Source organism: Trichosurus vulpecula, chromosome 3 (assembly GCF_011100635.1).
Source record: "Trichosurus vulpecula isolate mTriVul1 chromosome 3, mTriVul1.pri, whole genome shotgun sequence".
NCBI classification, from domain to species: domain Eukaryota; kingdom Metazoa; phylum Chordata; class Mammalia; order Diprotodontia; family Phalangeridae; genus Trichosurus; species Trichosurus vulpecula.
Window position 1 is genome coordinate 404494205 of NC_050575.1, and position 16293 is coordinate 404510497.

Sequence of the window (16293 nt, forward strand, 5' to 3'; positions counted from 1 at the left end):
TGGAGTGATAAAGCTTCAGAATGAGATAAGGCTGGCAAGAAAGACTAAGCACAATGTCCTGGGATTTTGTTTTTTCTTTTTAATGCGGAGGATGAGACAAGGCATTAGGGCACTGCTGGGAGATGAGGGGTAAGTAGTTCCATTCTGACTTTTGCTTCCTTTTGCTCTGGAAGGAGAATCACTTTTGGACCAGAAAGAACCCAACCCCGTAATCATTCCATGAGATGTTGCTGCCTTCCTCCTCCCCAGACTTCTTAAATCCCAACTCTCCTAAATTTCTTCCATCCCTAAAAGCCCTGCAGTCAGCAGACAGCCTGTCCACCTAAGGGGCAAGGCAGTGAGGTGGCCTTCTTGAGACACACTTGCTGCTAGGGTCCTCCCCTTTGATATTAGCTCCCATTTACACTGTACAGCTCTCCTACGTACAATCTGTAAATTGTTGCCTCCCCCATTAGAAGGTAAGTTCCCTGAGGGCAGGAACTTTTTTGGGGGGAGGTGGGAATCTTTTGTATTCCTCAGCACTTAGTGGTGTGCTTTGAACAAATAACAGCTATCATTCAGGAGCGACTTAGGTATTAATATTTATAGTAATTTACAAACAGCTTGTTTGATCCTCACAACATCCCTGGGAGCAAGGTCCTTATTATTGCTATATTATTAGCCTCTATTTAGTATTGCCATCAGTATCTCCATTTTACAGTTGCAGAAACTGAGGCAGGTAGAAGTTAAGTGACTTGCCCAGGGTCACACAGCTAGGAAGTATCTGAGGCTGGATTTGAACTCAGGTCTTGCTGATTCCAGGCCCAGCTCTCTACCCACCAAATTGCTTTTCAAATATAGAGACGAGGGGATGATCATAAAGGCAAAGGCAGTATGTTTGGGACCTTCTTGCATGCATTGGACTCAATACATGCTTCCTCTGTTCCCTGCTTTATCATCCCTATTATCCCTTCCCTAGAACCTTGGACTGTGCCCGAGCCTCAGGGCTCTGAACTGAGCCTCAACACCCTTTCCAGGGCATCTATAAACACTTTGTGTGCGTGCGTGCGTGCATGTATTTAGTGTCTGTTATCTAGTAAATACTTAATAAATGCTTTTTCATTTATTCCCCAAGCAATCACTGTTCTCAGAGCCAGGGCAGGGTTGGGGGCAGCAGGGCTGAGGCAAGGAGACAGGGGAGGGGAATGGGCCCAGTTAGATATAAAGGGCCAGGGGCATTTGTGCTGGCTAAAAGCATGGCCCCAGGAGTTTCAAAGCCAGGTGGTTCAAATCACCCTGGGCATGGTCTCAGGTCTGTAGGTCTGTAGGGAGCAGCATCAGAACAGATGGGAGAGGAGACCGCACTTGCTTATTTTGTGTAAATGCATCGTGCGCCACCCCCAGGAAAATATAAACCCTTAGTCAGCTGGGACTGGTTTTTGCTTGAGTCTGAGTCCAGCATGCAGACTCGTGAGAAGGCTTAATAAGTGTTTGTTGAGTTTAAACAATTTGAAAATGGATGGCCAGAAGCAATAGGAAAGGCCGGGAGTGACACGGGCAGGCTTGTACTTATCTCAGCAGCTGTGGGGAAGGCAGATGGCTGAGAGGAGAAACTAGAAGCCGAGAGTCTCAGAGAACAATGCCGAAGTTCAGTTCCCACTTGAGGTGGCCAGAGGTGGCCATCTGGGCCAGCAAGGAGGGGAAGGTTGTAGCCTTGGCCCCACTTCTAGCCACAGTGGTGCCTTTAGCTTGGGACCTCCTAACCGGGGGCCCCTGAACTACTTTTTAAAAAAGATTTCGAGAACTGTCCATTAGAAATTACATGCTTCCTTTGTAATTGTTTTTTATTTGATGCCTTCAAAAACGTTATTCTGAGAAGGCACCCACAGGCTTCCCCAGATTGCTCAAGGGGTCCAGAACCCCCAAATGCTTGAACCCCAGAAGCCCTGCTTTAGCACAAGGCAAACCCGGTTCCAATATGCTCATTCCTGTTAACTTCTTGTTCTAGTGACAAGGACCTGGAGGACACACTTGGGGATGCACCCCGCCTTGTTATGCCAGGGTTTGGGAATGACTAGGATGGGAAATCCCAGCCCTGGAATCTTCATCTCACAAAATCAGGAGCCACAAGAAGAGGGAAACCCCCACCCCCATGAGGTTTCTCAGGCTCATGTATTACTTGGCCCGAGATAGAATAACATTCGACCAAAAGAGAAAGTGAACCTCCAGGCCAAGTGTGGGGAACCTGTAGCCTTCTAGATCCTTAAGAGAGGCCTTTGGCAGACTCCTTAGGATTTGTTCTGTAAAATTTGAACTCAGAAGGCTGCACTTAAGGACCTAGAAGGCCACACGTGGCCTGAAAGCCCCAGGTTCCCTACTCCAGTAGTTCTAACACAGATCCCTGTTCATAACCAAGAGCCAGAGCCAATTCAGACCAAAAAAAAAAAAAAAAAAAAAAGGCAGCAAGGCTGGGATGAGGGACATGTTGTTGTCTGAAGCAGTGACTGGAACCAGGGAAATCCACACAGTCCCCTCATTCAAATGCTCCAGCCAGGTGGATGAGCTGTGTCTGAACTTGGCAAGGGGCTAGGGGAGAAGAGGGACATACGTCTGGCTGGATGGAGGCCAGGCTCAGAGGTGATGAGGGAACGGCCTGACAGCCTGTGGGCAGTGGGGGCCCGGAAACCCTGAGTGGGACCCAGGACAAAGGTCCTCCAACAGTAAACCAAAGTGTACAACATGGAACGCACCCTGAAGCGCCAAAGGTCAGACAGACTGAGCCCTGCCCAACCAGCGGTTCTCCCCCTGGCCCAGGCTGGCCTCCACCACCAAGGCTCCTCTCCTGCAGCCCAACCCAGTGGTCCTTGGCGCCAGCCTGAGGCTGCCGCTACAGATGGAGGGCAGGAAGCTGAGTCATCTGAGGGTCAGGATTTTTTGAAGTCTGTGGTTTCATTTGCTCCCAAGGCTTCCTAGAATAACTGCTGTCAAGGTCATTTCGTGGTAGGCAGATTCCATCCCTGCTGACTCAGAGCCCAGGCAAACATGGGCCCATGGACCACAGCGTCCTTCCCTCTGCCCACACGCACAGTTGCCCCTCACCCCTACCTGGGCACACCATCAGCTGCTATTTGTGGATTCAGAAATCAAACCATTAAAAATACCAGGAGAGTCCAGAGGCAAAGCATAGGCCACTTCCAGGAAAGGCAGGAGTGTCACCTCTGAGGAACTGGATGCACTTTTCCCAACACTTACCACCCACAAGCTTATGGGACAGGGAAGGGAAAGGGTGTCCTCCCCCTCGTCCTCAGAGACATGGCTCCTTCTACATGAAGCCTTTCCTGCTCCCTGCAGGTGTCCTCCCTCCCTGATCACCTTGTACCAACCCACCTTGTATATCAGCTTTACATTTATTCTAAATATCTTTATGCATGTACACAGAGCATCTGTCCCACAGAATGCGAGTGTCTGAATCCCCAGAGCCTGGTTGGCCCACAGCTGGTGCCTAGAAGATTCTTGGTGATTGACTGACCGACTGATGCTCCTTTTCTGGATGAAGTCAAGATAGCAAAGGGAGGCCAAGAGTTTCCTCCACGGTAACAAATAGGAGGGACAGACTCTCTTAGTGGGAAGCCATCCGGACAGCAGGAAGGTCACGACTGTAGCACCATGCACTGGCCAGGTGTCCTTCCTGTGAGTAGGTGAGGTAGGTCCTGCATCCACTTGAGCCTCCACCTTTCCAGGTTATCTGTGCACACCAAGGAGGAGTGAGCTACGGCTATCTAAGTGGCTGCTTGAGGTCGAACAGGCCCGTTCCTCCCTTGACCACCTTCCCGACCACCAGGCAGGCCGAAGGGGACCTCAGCTCATCATGGGCACCTGGTACAAACACAAGAGAAATACTGTCATTCCTGTTTGAGGACAGGACCCGCAGGGCAGATGCAATCTAAGTCATGATTCAGCTAGCACTCCCACCTAGCTTCGCAACCCAAACAAAGAACCTTTGCGCCCTTTCGAAGGGAGTGACGGAGTGGGCTGGCTCTGCTGGACACTGGGGAGATGCCCTGGAATAGACCAAGGATGGAGAGGATGGCGGAGCATCAGGAGGAGGCCCAGCAAGGGAGTCAAAGCCCCGGGAGACCCCACTGACTCCAATGACAAAGGAGACTCTCTAGATGAGACCCCTCCCACTGAAGACCCTGGGGGCAAGAGGCCACTAGGATTTTAGGAATAGTCAGACAACTACTAGTCTGTTGATTAGCCTTGAGATGTTGCTTGCCCTCTGCCAGGCCCATCCATCAGGGGCCCGAGACCAACATATTCTCTTGTCATTTTCCCTGGGCCGTGTGATGGGCAAGAAGTAGCAGGCACAGCTGGGTCTAACAACAGCAGCTGCTGCTGATGTTAAGGCTTCAATTGGCAAAGGAACTTATGTATCAAGATGAGGGGACTGAGGCTGGGAGGCCCTAACAGACTTTTGCCTGGTCTGCTTCAGGACTAGGGGTTAGCACTGACGGAAAGTGAAGAACTGAGATGCATCATCTTTTCTGAGCTTCACAACGCTGGGAGAAGGGCGCGACTTTTATCCCAATATTAAAAGATGGGAAAGCTGGGACAGAGAGGTAAAATGACTTGCTCAGGGTCACACAGCTAGGACGTATCTGAGGACAAATTTGAACTCAGCTCTTCCTGACCCCAATCCCAGCACTCTATCCTCAGAGGGGGATCTGAGCCCTGCTCTTCTGGAGCTCAGGTCCAGCATTCCACATAAGAGGCCCAGCTGCTTGAAGCTGGACAGGCCCTGAGAGGTGGCTCTGGTCCAGCTGCTCCATGTGCCGGAGGAAGAACTGAGCAGGAGGCCACCTGGAGCCCTTTATCCCCCTGGTCCCAGGAAAGACTGACAGTCACAAGAGCAGTCACGTCCCGCACAAACTCTGATCACCCTCCGAGTGTGCACATCCTTATCGAGCTTACTCGTAAAGAGTGAGAGTTCCAAAGGGATCCTCGGGTTTGTTAATGCATCTGAGGAAGGCGCAACTGTCTGCGCACTCCAGACAAGACAAGGGGGTGACCTGCCCTGTGCGCCACCTTGTCTTGCGGGGCCCAGAACAGAGAGCCGGCTTGGTGGCCTCCTGCCCTCGTCAGCCCCTCTGTGCACTGCATGATTTAGCACACAGGCCTTTGTGCTGTTCCTCCTTCCCTTCCTCACTCCCACCTGCTGGCTTCCCCTGAGACTCAGATCAGACGCCCCTTCTAAAGGAGGCCTTGCCCAATCCCCCCCAAAATGAGCACCTTCCATCCCCTCTGCATCTAGCTGGTCCCTCATACAACTTTGAGCTCACTGAGGACAGGAAATGTCTGTGCCCCCAGCACCTGACATGGTGCCTGGCCCAGAGGAAGCCTTTACAAAGGCTGTGACTGACCAACTGCTGAGAAGCGGGTGGATGGTGGCAGGCGCTTCTGTCTCTGTCCCCTCTGTGCTATCAGCAGGTAGTGAGGCCTGTGTTTGATGAAAGGTGTGGACAGATAGGGTTGACATCCAGAGACCGGCTACCTGAAGCAGCCTCCCAGATACAGTAGCTGACCAGAGAATTCCAGCCAAGGCACCAGCTCGCCCAGGGCCCAGGCTCCCGACTCCCACTGGGCTGGTCTCTCAAGAACCAGAGCTGCTTGCTCAGGCTGGCTAGAATTGCTTTGCTTTCTCTACGTCTCATCAAGACGAACGCTGCCAGTAAGACTTTCCTCAGATGATACCATTTCTGCTTCCTTCTCACCCTGCCTGCCCAAAGCAGAACCTAACTCATTTCATTCACGATACATCTGAGCATAGCCCAGGAGGGAGTTAGGAGCCTGCAAGTCAGGAACAAATATGGGGAGCTTGGCAGGACCCCAAGCAAAGGGCAGGTGAAGCCAGGGAACCCAGAGCCCCATCCAGCCACTGACCCATCATGGTCGCCTCCTTCAGAAACTTGAAGCTGGTCTCAAATGTCATCTGCTGCAGAGGCGAGGAGTTGGACTGAATCCCAAATCGGTTTAGGGGTTTGTAAACGCCTTCAAAGCACATGTAATCGGCCACCAGGGAGAGGTGCCGGGGATCCACAGCTATGCCTGTGGGGAATGAAGAAAACAGGGAAGGATTATCACAGAGACTGGCCAGAGGGGAGGAACAGGACATCTGACACACCCACATTTCTTTCACTAATTCTTGGGAGTAAGGGAGGGTGATTCCCTTTCCCCTACTGTGACCACACTAAGTGAGATGTCCTGGTCACTCTCAGGTTCACAGCCTCCATCACTGACCTTTCCAGCCTGATCTCATCCATCTCTCTCTGTCTTCTTTGAAGCAAGCCCTGATCCTCCCCCTTGGTAGTGTCCTCTTCTTCCTCAAAGTAACCTGTACGCCTACACACGCACTATATCCTGCCAGGAGAATGTCAGCTCCTCGAGGGCAAGGACGGCTTCATTTTGGTTTTCATATCTACATCTGGCACAGCCCCTGGCACACAATCATTTTTGCTGCATTGAATAAAGAAATCCTATCCTCCGAGACACTTCAGCTTATGGATCCACAGGCACAGAAAAGCTGCAGCCCGAGGGAAGATGGAGGGACTGGGGGTGCTACCGTCCTGATGTGCCCAGAAGTGCCATCTCCTGGTACACTGGGTCACCTGGCCCTGGTGTTGCCCACGCAATAGCTGAACAAGAGAATGGTGGATTCTGTGCCAATCTCAGTCACCAAGGGAGGCTGAACAAATACAGAAATCCCAGGTCTCTGCCCGCCAAGTGAACACACATCCTGCTGCTTGGCGTCAGAGAAAAGGCAGGTCCAAAGCCTCTGACCCTCAGAGCCATAAGGCACCCTAACAAGACTCCTCTGGATAACCCCCTAGCCTTGACCTCCATATCTCTACTGAGGAAGCAGCCTGTCTCCCAAGCAGCTGATTCTACCGTGGACAACTCCAGGGCCTTTACAAAGAGGCTAAACGGAAAAAGTGTGCACTGTCTCCTTCTTCATTCTTTCTGTTTCTGTTCCCTTGGGCCAAACTGAATCTTTCCTGATTCAAGACAGGACTGTGAAAACAGCGATGGAAAATACAGTGTAGGATGAAAAGGGCCATAAACCTATAAATGAGCTCCCTAAGAAAAAAGCATCTGGACCAGATGGATTCGCAAGTCAATTCTATCAAACATTTAAAGATCAACTACTTCCAATATTAAATAAATTATCTTGAAATAAGAAAAGAAGGAGTCCTACCAAACTTCTCTTATGAAACAAATAGGGTGCTGATACATAAATCAGGAAGAGCAAGAACAAAGAAAAGACAATTTTAGACCAATTTCACTAATGAATATTGATGCAAAAAACCTACATAAAATACTAGGTCAGAGACTACAGCAATATATCATAAAGATTATACATTGTGACCAGGTGCGATTTATGCCAGGAATGCAGGGCTGGTTTAATAAGGAAAACTATGAACATAAAATAATAACAAAATCAACAAAAATTATATGATTATATCAACAGATACAGAAAAAGCTTTTAATAAAATACAAGTCATTCCTATTAAAAACCATGAATGCATAAGTATAAATGGATTTTCCCTTAAAATGTAAGAAGCATCTACCTAATGCCACTAGCAAGCATTGTATGTAATGGAGGTAAGCTACAAGCCTTCCCAATAAGATGAGTAGTGAAGCAAGGATGACCATCATCAGTACTGTTGCTTAATACTGCATTAGAAATGCCAGCAACAGCAACAAGAGAAGAAAAAGAAACTGAAGGAATCAGAATGGGTAATGAAAAAATCAAACTATCTCTTTTTGCAGACAGTATGATGGCATACTCAGAAAATCCTAGAGATTCAACTAAAGTAGCTGAAACAATAATTTTAGCAAAGTAGCAGGATATAAAATAAATCCACATAAATCATTAGCATTTCTGTATCTCATAAACAGAGCCCTGCAAGAAGGGATATTAAGAGATGCCATTTAAAATGATTGTAGACAATATAAAATACCTGGGAGTGCATACCTGCCAAGACAAACCCAGGAACTATATGAACATAATTATAAAACACTTTTTATACAAATAAAGTTAGGTTTAAGTAATTGGGGAAATATTAATTGCTCATGGGTGGGCTAAGCCAATATAATTAAAATGGCAATTCTACCTCATCTACTTATTCAGTGCCATCCCATTTAAACTATCAAAAAATTATATTATTGAGCTAAAAAAATAACAGAACCAGATCTTAAACTGTATTATAAGGTGGTAATTATCAAAATTATCTAGTTCTGGCTAAGAAATAGATCAGTGGAAAAGAATAGATATAAAAAATGCAGTAGTAAATGATTATAGTAACATTGTGTTTGATAAATGTAAAGATTTAAGCTTTTGGAATAAGAATTCACTATTTGGTAAAAAAAAAAAAAATTGTTGGGAAAACTGAAAAGCAGTCTGGCAGAAACTAGGTATAGACCAATATCTTACATCATTTACCAAGACAAGGTCAAAATGGATACATGGCCCAGACATCAAGGGAGATATCATAAGTAAGTTAGAGGAACACAGAACATATTGCCTATCAGATTTATGGAGAAGAGAAGAATTTAAGAATAAACAAAGAGATAAACAAGTATTATGGGATGTGAAATGGATACAAATTTAAAAGCTCTTGTAGAAAGAAAAACAATTTAGCCAAGATTAGAAGGAAAGTAGAAAAATTGGGGCATCATTTTTATAACTAGTTTTTTGGATAAAGACTTCATATCTCAAATATATAGAGAACTGAGTCAAATTTCTAAGAATATAAGTCATTTCCCAAAAGACAAATGGTCAAAAGGTATGAGCAAGCAGTGACTGGAAGAAAAAAATCAAAGATACAGTTATATGAAAAAATGCTCTAAATCATTAATGATTACAGAAATGTAAATTAAAACAACTCTGAGGTACCATCTCATACCTATCAGATTGGCTAAAACGAGAAGGGGAAAATGACAAATGCTGGAGGGGATATGGGAAGATCAGGATACTAATAATACAGCATTGGTGGAATTGTGAACTGATCTAACCATTTGAGACCAATTTGGAATTATGACCAAAGAGATAAAACTGTGCATAATCTTTGACCAGCAATGCCATTATTAGGTCAGTTTCCCAAAGGTGATCAGGGAAAAAGCAAAAGAATGTATATGCTCTAAGACATTTAGAGCAATTCTCTTTGTGGTGGCAAAGAACTGGAATTTGAGGGGTTGCCCATCAACTGGGAAACAGCTGAACAAGCTGTGGTACATGACTGTGATGAATACTACTGTGCTGTAAGAAATGGTGAGTTCAGTGATCTTAGAAAAACATGGGAAGATTTACATGAAGTCAAATGAGCAGAACCAAAAGAATGTTGTATACAGTAACAGCGATACTGTGTGAAGAGGAAGGTGGACCACTAAGCTATTCTGAGTAATATGAACATTCAAATCAACTATGAAGGGCCTATGAAAGAAGATGCTACCTACTTCCAGAGAGAACTGACAGGTGCAAATATGCAATATATTTCTGTATCAAATGCTGCCCTTCTCTAACGAGAGGTTAGGAGGGAGAGAGATAACTCAGAACTCAAGATGCAACTAAACAAACAAATAAATAACAAAAGAAATTTGAAAGAAAAAAAAAGGAGGGAAAAGTCAATTCAGTAAAACCAACCAATGTATCCAAAAAAAGTAAAGCAAAAAAATAATGAAGGCCAGAGGCTTGGAGGCCACTCGCACCTATACATCTTAGATACTTTTTCCAAAACGTGAAACAGAAAGCAAAGGACAGTGTGTGCAGTGAGCAGCATCACAAACACAGAAAATATCTAAATATTAAGAGTCAGCAGCACAGGCATCATTTCACAACCCACTGGTGTTACGAGGCCAGATTAATCATAGCTCAGCAGAATATTTAAAAGCTCCCATGACATACATGACAAAAGATATCCCTTTGTTCAGTGATTCACTGAGGATTCACAGCCACAGGGTGTCAAACAGTGGTGTTCGTGCCCACCCCAGGACGTCTGGCTCAAGGGTCAGGGGGGTTTGGCAGATTTTTCTGGGGCAGCCTCATGATAGTGGCTGGACTGAACCCTAGGATACAGCAAGCTCTTCCCTCTCAAAGAGATCCCAGAATCCCAGAGTGGGAAGGGACCTCTAGAACATCTATTCCAACCTGACCTAGACAGGCCAAGGAAAGTGGCCACAACATTCCAAGCAGGGGCCATCCAGGCTTCATGTGAAGACGCCTGATGAGAAAGAACCCAACCCAAGGCTAATGTGATCTTTTCTACTTGAAGACAGATCTTCTTCACACTGAGTCTAGCCAGTGCTCTTAGTCCTGCTGGCTAAGGCCAATAAGAACCAGAAAGATCTACCTCACAACAGCCCCTCGGACACAAAGCTCTCTTCTGCTCTGTGCCCCACTTCCCCGAGTCTCTGAGAGGGACTAGCCTGGTCATCTACGCAGGAAAAGTCACCTGAATAATCAATCCATCAATAATCATTTATTATGAAGCTTTTAAGAGGAGTAATTCACACGGCCCAGGCATGGCATGCAGACAGATGGGCAACCAAGGAGCAGCTTTGCTGCTACAAAGGCCCATCTTTTATACACTGATTTTCTAACTAACTCCATGGAAGATTTAATCTATTTCCTGGTGATGCTATACAGTCCTGATTCAGGGAACACTGTGATCTCAGGAGATCTAAAGTTCTGGGTGACTTAAAGGCCAAGATGCACAGTGGGCATGAGCTGGCTACTGCATGTCATCCATGACGACTTCTGGACAAGAAGCAGTATGACCACAGGTGGCCAGAAGAAAAGATGGGCAAAAAGACAGAAAGGAGACGGGCAGCCCTAGTGGGGCACTGTACCCATGGAATATTAGAACCCTTAAATGAAGAAGAGTCTTAGTAAGGTAGGCAGATGCTCCAAGGAAGGTTTATAGAAAACTATGGACTGGAAGGGCACAGGGTGGATGGCCTGCAATCTGTCCTGAGGGAGGAAGCACCTACAATGAGATCATGGAGTCATGGCTGTACTGCTTTTCCTTGGGGATAGTCCCTGAAAGTCTGCAACGGTGCCAGCCTGTCAAAGAGACCCATCCTTAAGGAGACAGCCCTGGTACAATTCAGGGAACCCAGGCTGCTGAAGACACGACATAGCACATCCAGATCGCTAACGCTGCTGCTCCTCCAAGTGCACTTCCATGCATCCAGAACGGCTAATTCCCTTCACTGAGCTGGACGGAGAGCTCTCCCGCACCCCCTTCCCTGCCTCAAAGGCCCTTCGGTGCATTTTAAAAGCAGCAGAGACCCCAGATCTCACCGGGACAGCATCTTACCGTACACAGCAAACACGTCTTTGATCTCCTTCTCAATCACCCGCAGTGCAGCCTCGATGCCATACGTGTTAGCCATGGCATGGATATCATTGGAATAAAGACGGCTAAGGTCCAAGACCTACCGGGAGGAAGGAAGGAGAACTATGTGTTTGGGGTGATCAGCCCCAACCCTGGAGACCCTGCCCCTCCTTTGGTTCTTAGGCCATTATGCCAGGGAGCAGGCCAGGTCAGAGGGACACACAGACACAGACACACACACACAACCCTGGATACCCTGCCCCTCCTTTGGTTCTCAGGCCATTATGTCAGGGAGAAGGCCAGAGCCAGAGGGACACACACACTCACACACACACACACAGACGCACACACACGCACTCTCTCTCAAGGCTGCTGACTGCAAGCTGGCCACGGCCCAGGATGAGGCTCATCTCCATTACAAGAGCAGCAAAATGACTCCATACAAAGAGGGTGCTTTCTTTTTTTAACATGTAGCTCTCAGACCCTGACCCTGGAAGGGCCTTGATTCCATGGGCATTTCTACTCTGGTCTAAGAGTGGCTCTGGATGGCTCTGGCTGCTTGTTTAGCGGGTCCTGGGCTGAGCATGTGCTGTGACCCTCGGTCTGGCCTGGAAGAAGCCTGGTGGCCACTTAACTTAAACAAATAACTTGAGGGATGTGAAATAACCCGTGCCTGGGACGCGGAGGCTTTGAACAATGCTCTCCTGTCACTGTTCCTAGGCTGGGAAGCTTTAAAAAGAAGGAAGTTTTAGCGAGAAGGCCTGAGGCAGACTGGGCTGGGGGAGTCTGCTAGGCTGGCAAGCAGTCCCAGGAGTCCATGGCCTAAGGAGAAACTGAGGCAGCAGACTCAGATGGTAGAATTACAAAGGAACTGTCCTGGAAGCAAGGGGCTGTGATCAGAGTCGCCTGGGGTTGGGCGGGGGTTGGGGGAGCATGTCTTTGGCTCCCTCTCCGACCCAGCACTGTTTGTTCTTGTCCCATAAAGAGCAGGACCAGGGCGGGAGCATCACGTACATCTGCATACTTGAACAACTCCGGCAAGTTGATGCCCTCCGTGTTCAGGACGAGCTCCTTCTCCTGCTTTTTGTTGGTGGTGTCGTTGAGGAGGCAGCGGGTGATTCCCTTGATCTCATAGACGACGGCACTGTGAGCCAAGGAGACCACCAGGGAGCACAGGTCAAAGTGCACCTTCATCAGCGGCAGCTTCAGTGTTACCTGGAAAGAAGGCGGGCCCCTGTGTTCAAACACGGCCTCTGTGCTGTTCAGGAAGCACAACAGAGGGTGCAGACCAGGTCAGGGGATGGAAGAAGAGGGGTAGAGGGGTGGGTGGGTGGGTGGGTGGGGGTGTGTGTGTGTGTGTGTGACATCCAAGGAATGACCGAGGGTGTGTCTGCGTCTGTCTGTGCAAGGCGTAACTATGGCTCCAGGTGAGCCAAGGGCCTGCCACTCAGCCCTGATGGTCCAGGGGAGCGAGGCATTGTGCTCCAAGGTTTGGGAAGAATAGGAGAGGGGAAGCAGGAGATTTCACATTTCTCTGAGGGCATCAAGATGGAAGGTGTGAGTGGGAGAGGCCTAACAATAATGACTCCAATGCAGGAAGCCTCTTTGTGCACACTCTCCACAGGGGGTCTCCCCTTTGAGAAAGCAGACAGCCAGTCAGTCCCTTCCCTGCTCACCAGCCCCACCCGCCTTGCCTGGTCCACACTCAGGACACCCTAGCCTCGAGTCCCACACTCCACCCCCCACTGCCCCAGCCCTTGTGGCCTCTCCCCTCCTTCCTCCCCAGTACCCAGCTTCCCCATGCAGCTCAAGGTCCTCTCTCAAAGCGTCCCCCATATCCCTTCATTGCTGAAGGCCGTGGCCTTTCTGAGCTCTCTGGAGTGGCTGACACTGCCTGTCATCCCTCGCCTTGGATGCTCCGGCCATCTCTCTGCACAGCCTCCCCTCATCATGTCCCCTCAATGATCATGCGAGTCCTTGCCTCTCTCCTCTGACCATCCAACATAAGCATTTCTAACTGGACAGAAGAGGTCCTGGGTTTGGATCCCACCTTGGAGCTGAGTAATGGCTTCCTCCTGGGTCTCACCAAAGTGGGTGGTTTGGGGCCAGATGGTCTTCACGGGCCCGCCCGCTCTAAGGCTGGAACCCCAATACAAAGTCTAACAGAGCTGGGTCTGGGGTCTTTGTTCTATCCTCCCCGGAGCTCCTACCTCACACCACAGGCTCTCCTCTACATCAAACGTGTAATCCTGGACAGACGAGTGGATGTTCCGCACAGCCTGGCGCCTCAGCTCCACTTGCTCCTCCGAGGGCCCGTGCCTGTGCACCCGTTTCTTGCTGGGCATGAGTGAGGAAGGCTCTGGCTGCTCAGTCTCCGGGCCCTGGCTGCCCTCCTCATTTGGGGGCCCTGGGTCAGTGCCACCCCCTTCCACATTAGCACTCTCCTCCTCTCGCTCATTCTCCTCTTCATTCTCTTCCTCCTGCTCCTCTTCCTCACTTTCATAATCTACCTGGGTAAGAACAGAGGCCAGAAAAGCCAATCAGCAAGCTGGGAGCCTGCAACAGAACTGAGGAAGGCATCTGGGCCCCGAAGTCCCCATGTCTCAGGCCGGAGCACTGCACAGCACTGGCTGCTCCTACATTTCTGTGCCATCAGGAAGCCCTCCCCTCTCCCACCGATCCACGCCCTCCACTAAGTCTGAAGCACCGTCACCCCTCACCTCTTCCTCCTGCTTCTTTTTCCACTTCTTATCTGTAGCATCAGCGTCTCCTTCTTCAGCATCGTCATCCACAATCTGCTCCTCCCCTTCGTTGTCACCCTCCCGATCCTCCTGCAGTGGGGATACAGGATGCTCTAAGCCTGGCACTGCCCATGGAGGATGGGCTCCATCTTCAACCCGGGCTCCTTAATTCCTTCCCCCAATCCACGCACCAAACACACATCCCCTTTGCACTTGTCTCCTTGTGAAAAGCAAGATCAAGCACCCTCCAAAAAGCAATGCCCCTCCCCACAAAATGCGGGGGGGAAAAAACCCAACCACTCCAATAAAGACTTCTGTCTCCAGAACAGCCCTAAGAGAAGAGTGTCATTCCCCACATCCCACATCTCATCTCTTGGATCTTTATACCCAGAGGGCTCTCCCTCCTTCCCTCTCTGCCTCCCTGCCTCTACTGGAGTCCTTCAAAGCTCAGCTCTTCTCCTTGGCTGACCCTCCCATTCAGTGTGCTCTCTGACCACCCCCCAAAGGCCTTTCATCTATCTCTGCAGACATTGTGGATCTGATTGACTGTGCAAGCTGCTGTATTCCAGAGGCATGGAAGGTCCTTGAGAATGGGGACCATCCAGTACTCCAGGGATCAGCACAGCGCCTGATGCACAGGCAGCACTGGGTTAAGCTCCTAATGAACAGGACCAAATCTCCCTTCTGGCCAGTCCTGACCATGGGCAGCTGAGATTCCAGCCGGTCAGAACCCAGAGGCCAGGCTCAGAACAGGCCCCTGCTCATGGGCTCTGACAGGGAAAAGGGGCCCTGAAGGGAGCTCTGCCTCAGACGGGGACTGGGCACCCCAGGTGAGGCTGCTTCTCGTTCCCCCAACACGGGACGGTTCTGCGGGATCCAACCACAGCCTCCTGCCTCAGCCCTCACCCCCAGAGGTCTCTCTGCCCACCCTGCTCCTCACCCGGTTTCCCGGCATCTCCCCGCTGCCGTCCAGGTCCTGCTGAGTAGCCCTGCGAGTGCTCACAGCTTTGAAGGACGATGTCTTGTTGCTCTTCTTTTTGATGGCCTCCAGCAGGAGCTTAATGAACCTGAGGAGAGGAAGCAAGAGAAGGGCCACGTCAGCACAGGCCCCCAATCTGAGAAGGACAAGTCATTGTGTCCGAGAAGCCCCCCAGCCACTGGATGAATCTGCAGCTTCTGTGGTCAGCCCTGACCTGGAGTCCATACTCAAGAGAGCCACAAGCAGCTGTTAGGGGCCGTGGGCTGGGTACTGGCTGTGCCACCCTGGAGCCAAGGCCCCAGGTTCAGCTGCCACAGGCTCCTCAGGAGCCCCCTCCTCTCACCAGCGCAGAGGGCCCCTCAACAGGTGGAGCAGAGCCACCATCAGCAAGCTGCTCCTAAAAGCTCTAACGTCTTGTTCTTCGCCATGAAGTGAGGGGTGGCGTGGTGAAGAGGCCTCCACTGAGGGCCAAACCAACCTCAGACCCCTCCTCACTCCTCAGCTATCCCAGCCTCTGCTCAGGGAGCTCCTCGGAGGCTCCAGGGGCTTCTCTGATCATTTAAACATCCTGTTTAGCTCTTCAAGGCTCCAGCGCACTTTCGCAAACATTTTTTTTCTCTGTTCCAGCCTGACTGGCTTTCCCGTTATTGCTCATCCACCAAATCCAAACCTTTTCCCAGGCTGTGCCTGGCATACGCTCCCTCCCCACCTAATCCCCCTCCCTCCAAACTCTAAAATCCCAACTTCCTTCAAAGCTCAGCTCATGGGTCACTTCCCATGTGAGGCCTTTCCATCCTCCCCCAGATGTCTGTTGTTGTTCAGTTGTGACCCCATGGACCACAGCACAATACCATCCATGCGGCTTTCTTGGCAGAGATACTGGACTTGTCTGCCATTTCCTTCTCCAATGAACTGAGGCAAACAGCGTTCACTGACTTGCCCTGGATCACACAGCAGGTAAGAGTCTGTGGCCATATTTGAACTCAGGTCCTCCTGATCCCTGATCCCAGGCCTGGCACTCTATTCACTGAGCCACCTAGCAGGGAAGCCCTGGGCAGGGTGCTTGACATTTAAGAGTTGTCACAGGGCAGGTCAGTCACTTGGAGAAGGGGAAAGGAGGTGAACGAGCAGGTACACACCGCCTGCCGTGTGCTTCTTCCTTACATAAATGACCTCATTTGCTCCTCACAACAACCTGGAG

The 16293-nt window shown here is 49.7% G+C and overlaps 1 protein-coding gene across 1 annotated transcript in view; it reads right to left on the reverse strand.

Moving 5' to 3' along the window:
* Positions 1 to 3375: 3375 nt before the first annotated feature.
* Positions 3376 to 16293, reverse strand: part of POLR1A (RNA polymerase I subunit A) — a 76208-nt gene continuing 63290 nt past the window's right edge. The window contains exons 28-34 of the mRNA XM_036748540.1: positions 15054 to 15180; positions 14093 to 14203; positions 13583 to 13882; positions 12387 to 12587; positions 11355 to 11472; positions 5920 to 6084; positions 3376 to 3855 (exon numbers count right to left, since the gene is read on the reverse strand). Of these exons, the coding sequence (XP_036604435.1) occupies positions 3755 to 3855; positions 5920 to 6084; positions 11355 to 11472; positions 12387 to 12587; positions 13583 to 13882; positions 14093 to 14203; positions 15054 to 15180 (1123 nt within the window). The 3' untranslated portion in view covers positions 3376 to 3754. The remainder of the gene's footprint in view (positions 3856 to 5919; positions 6085 to 11354; positions 11473 to 12386; positions 12588 to 13582; positions 13883 to 14092; positions 14204 to 15053; positions 15181 to 16293) is intronic.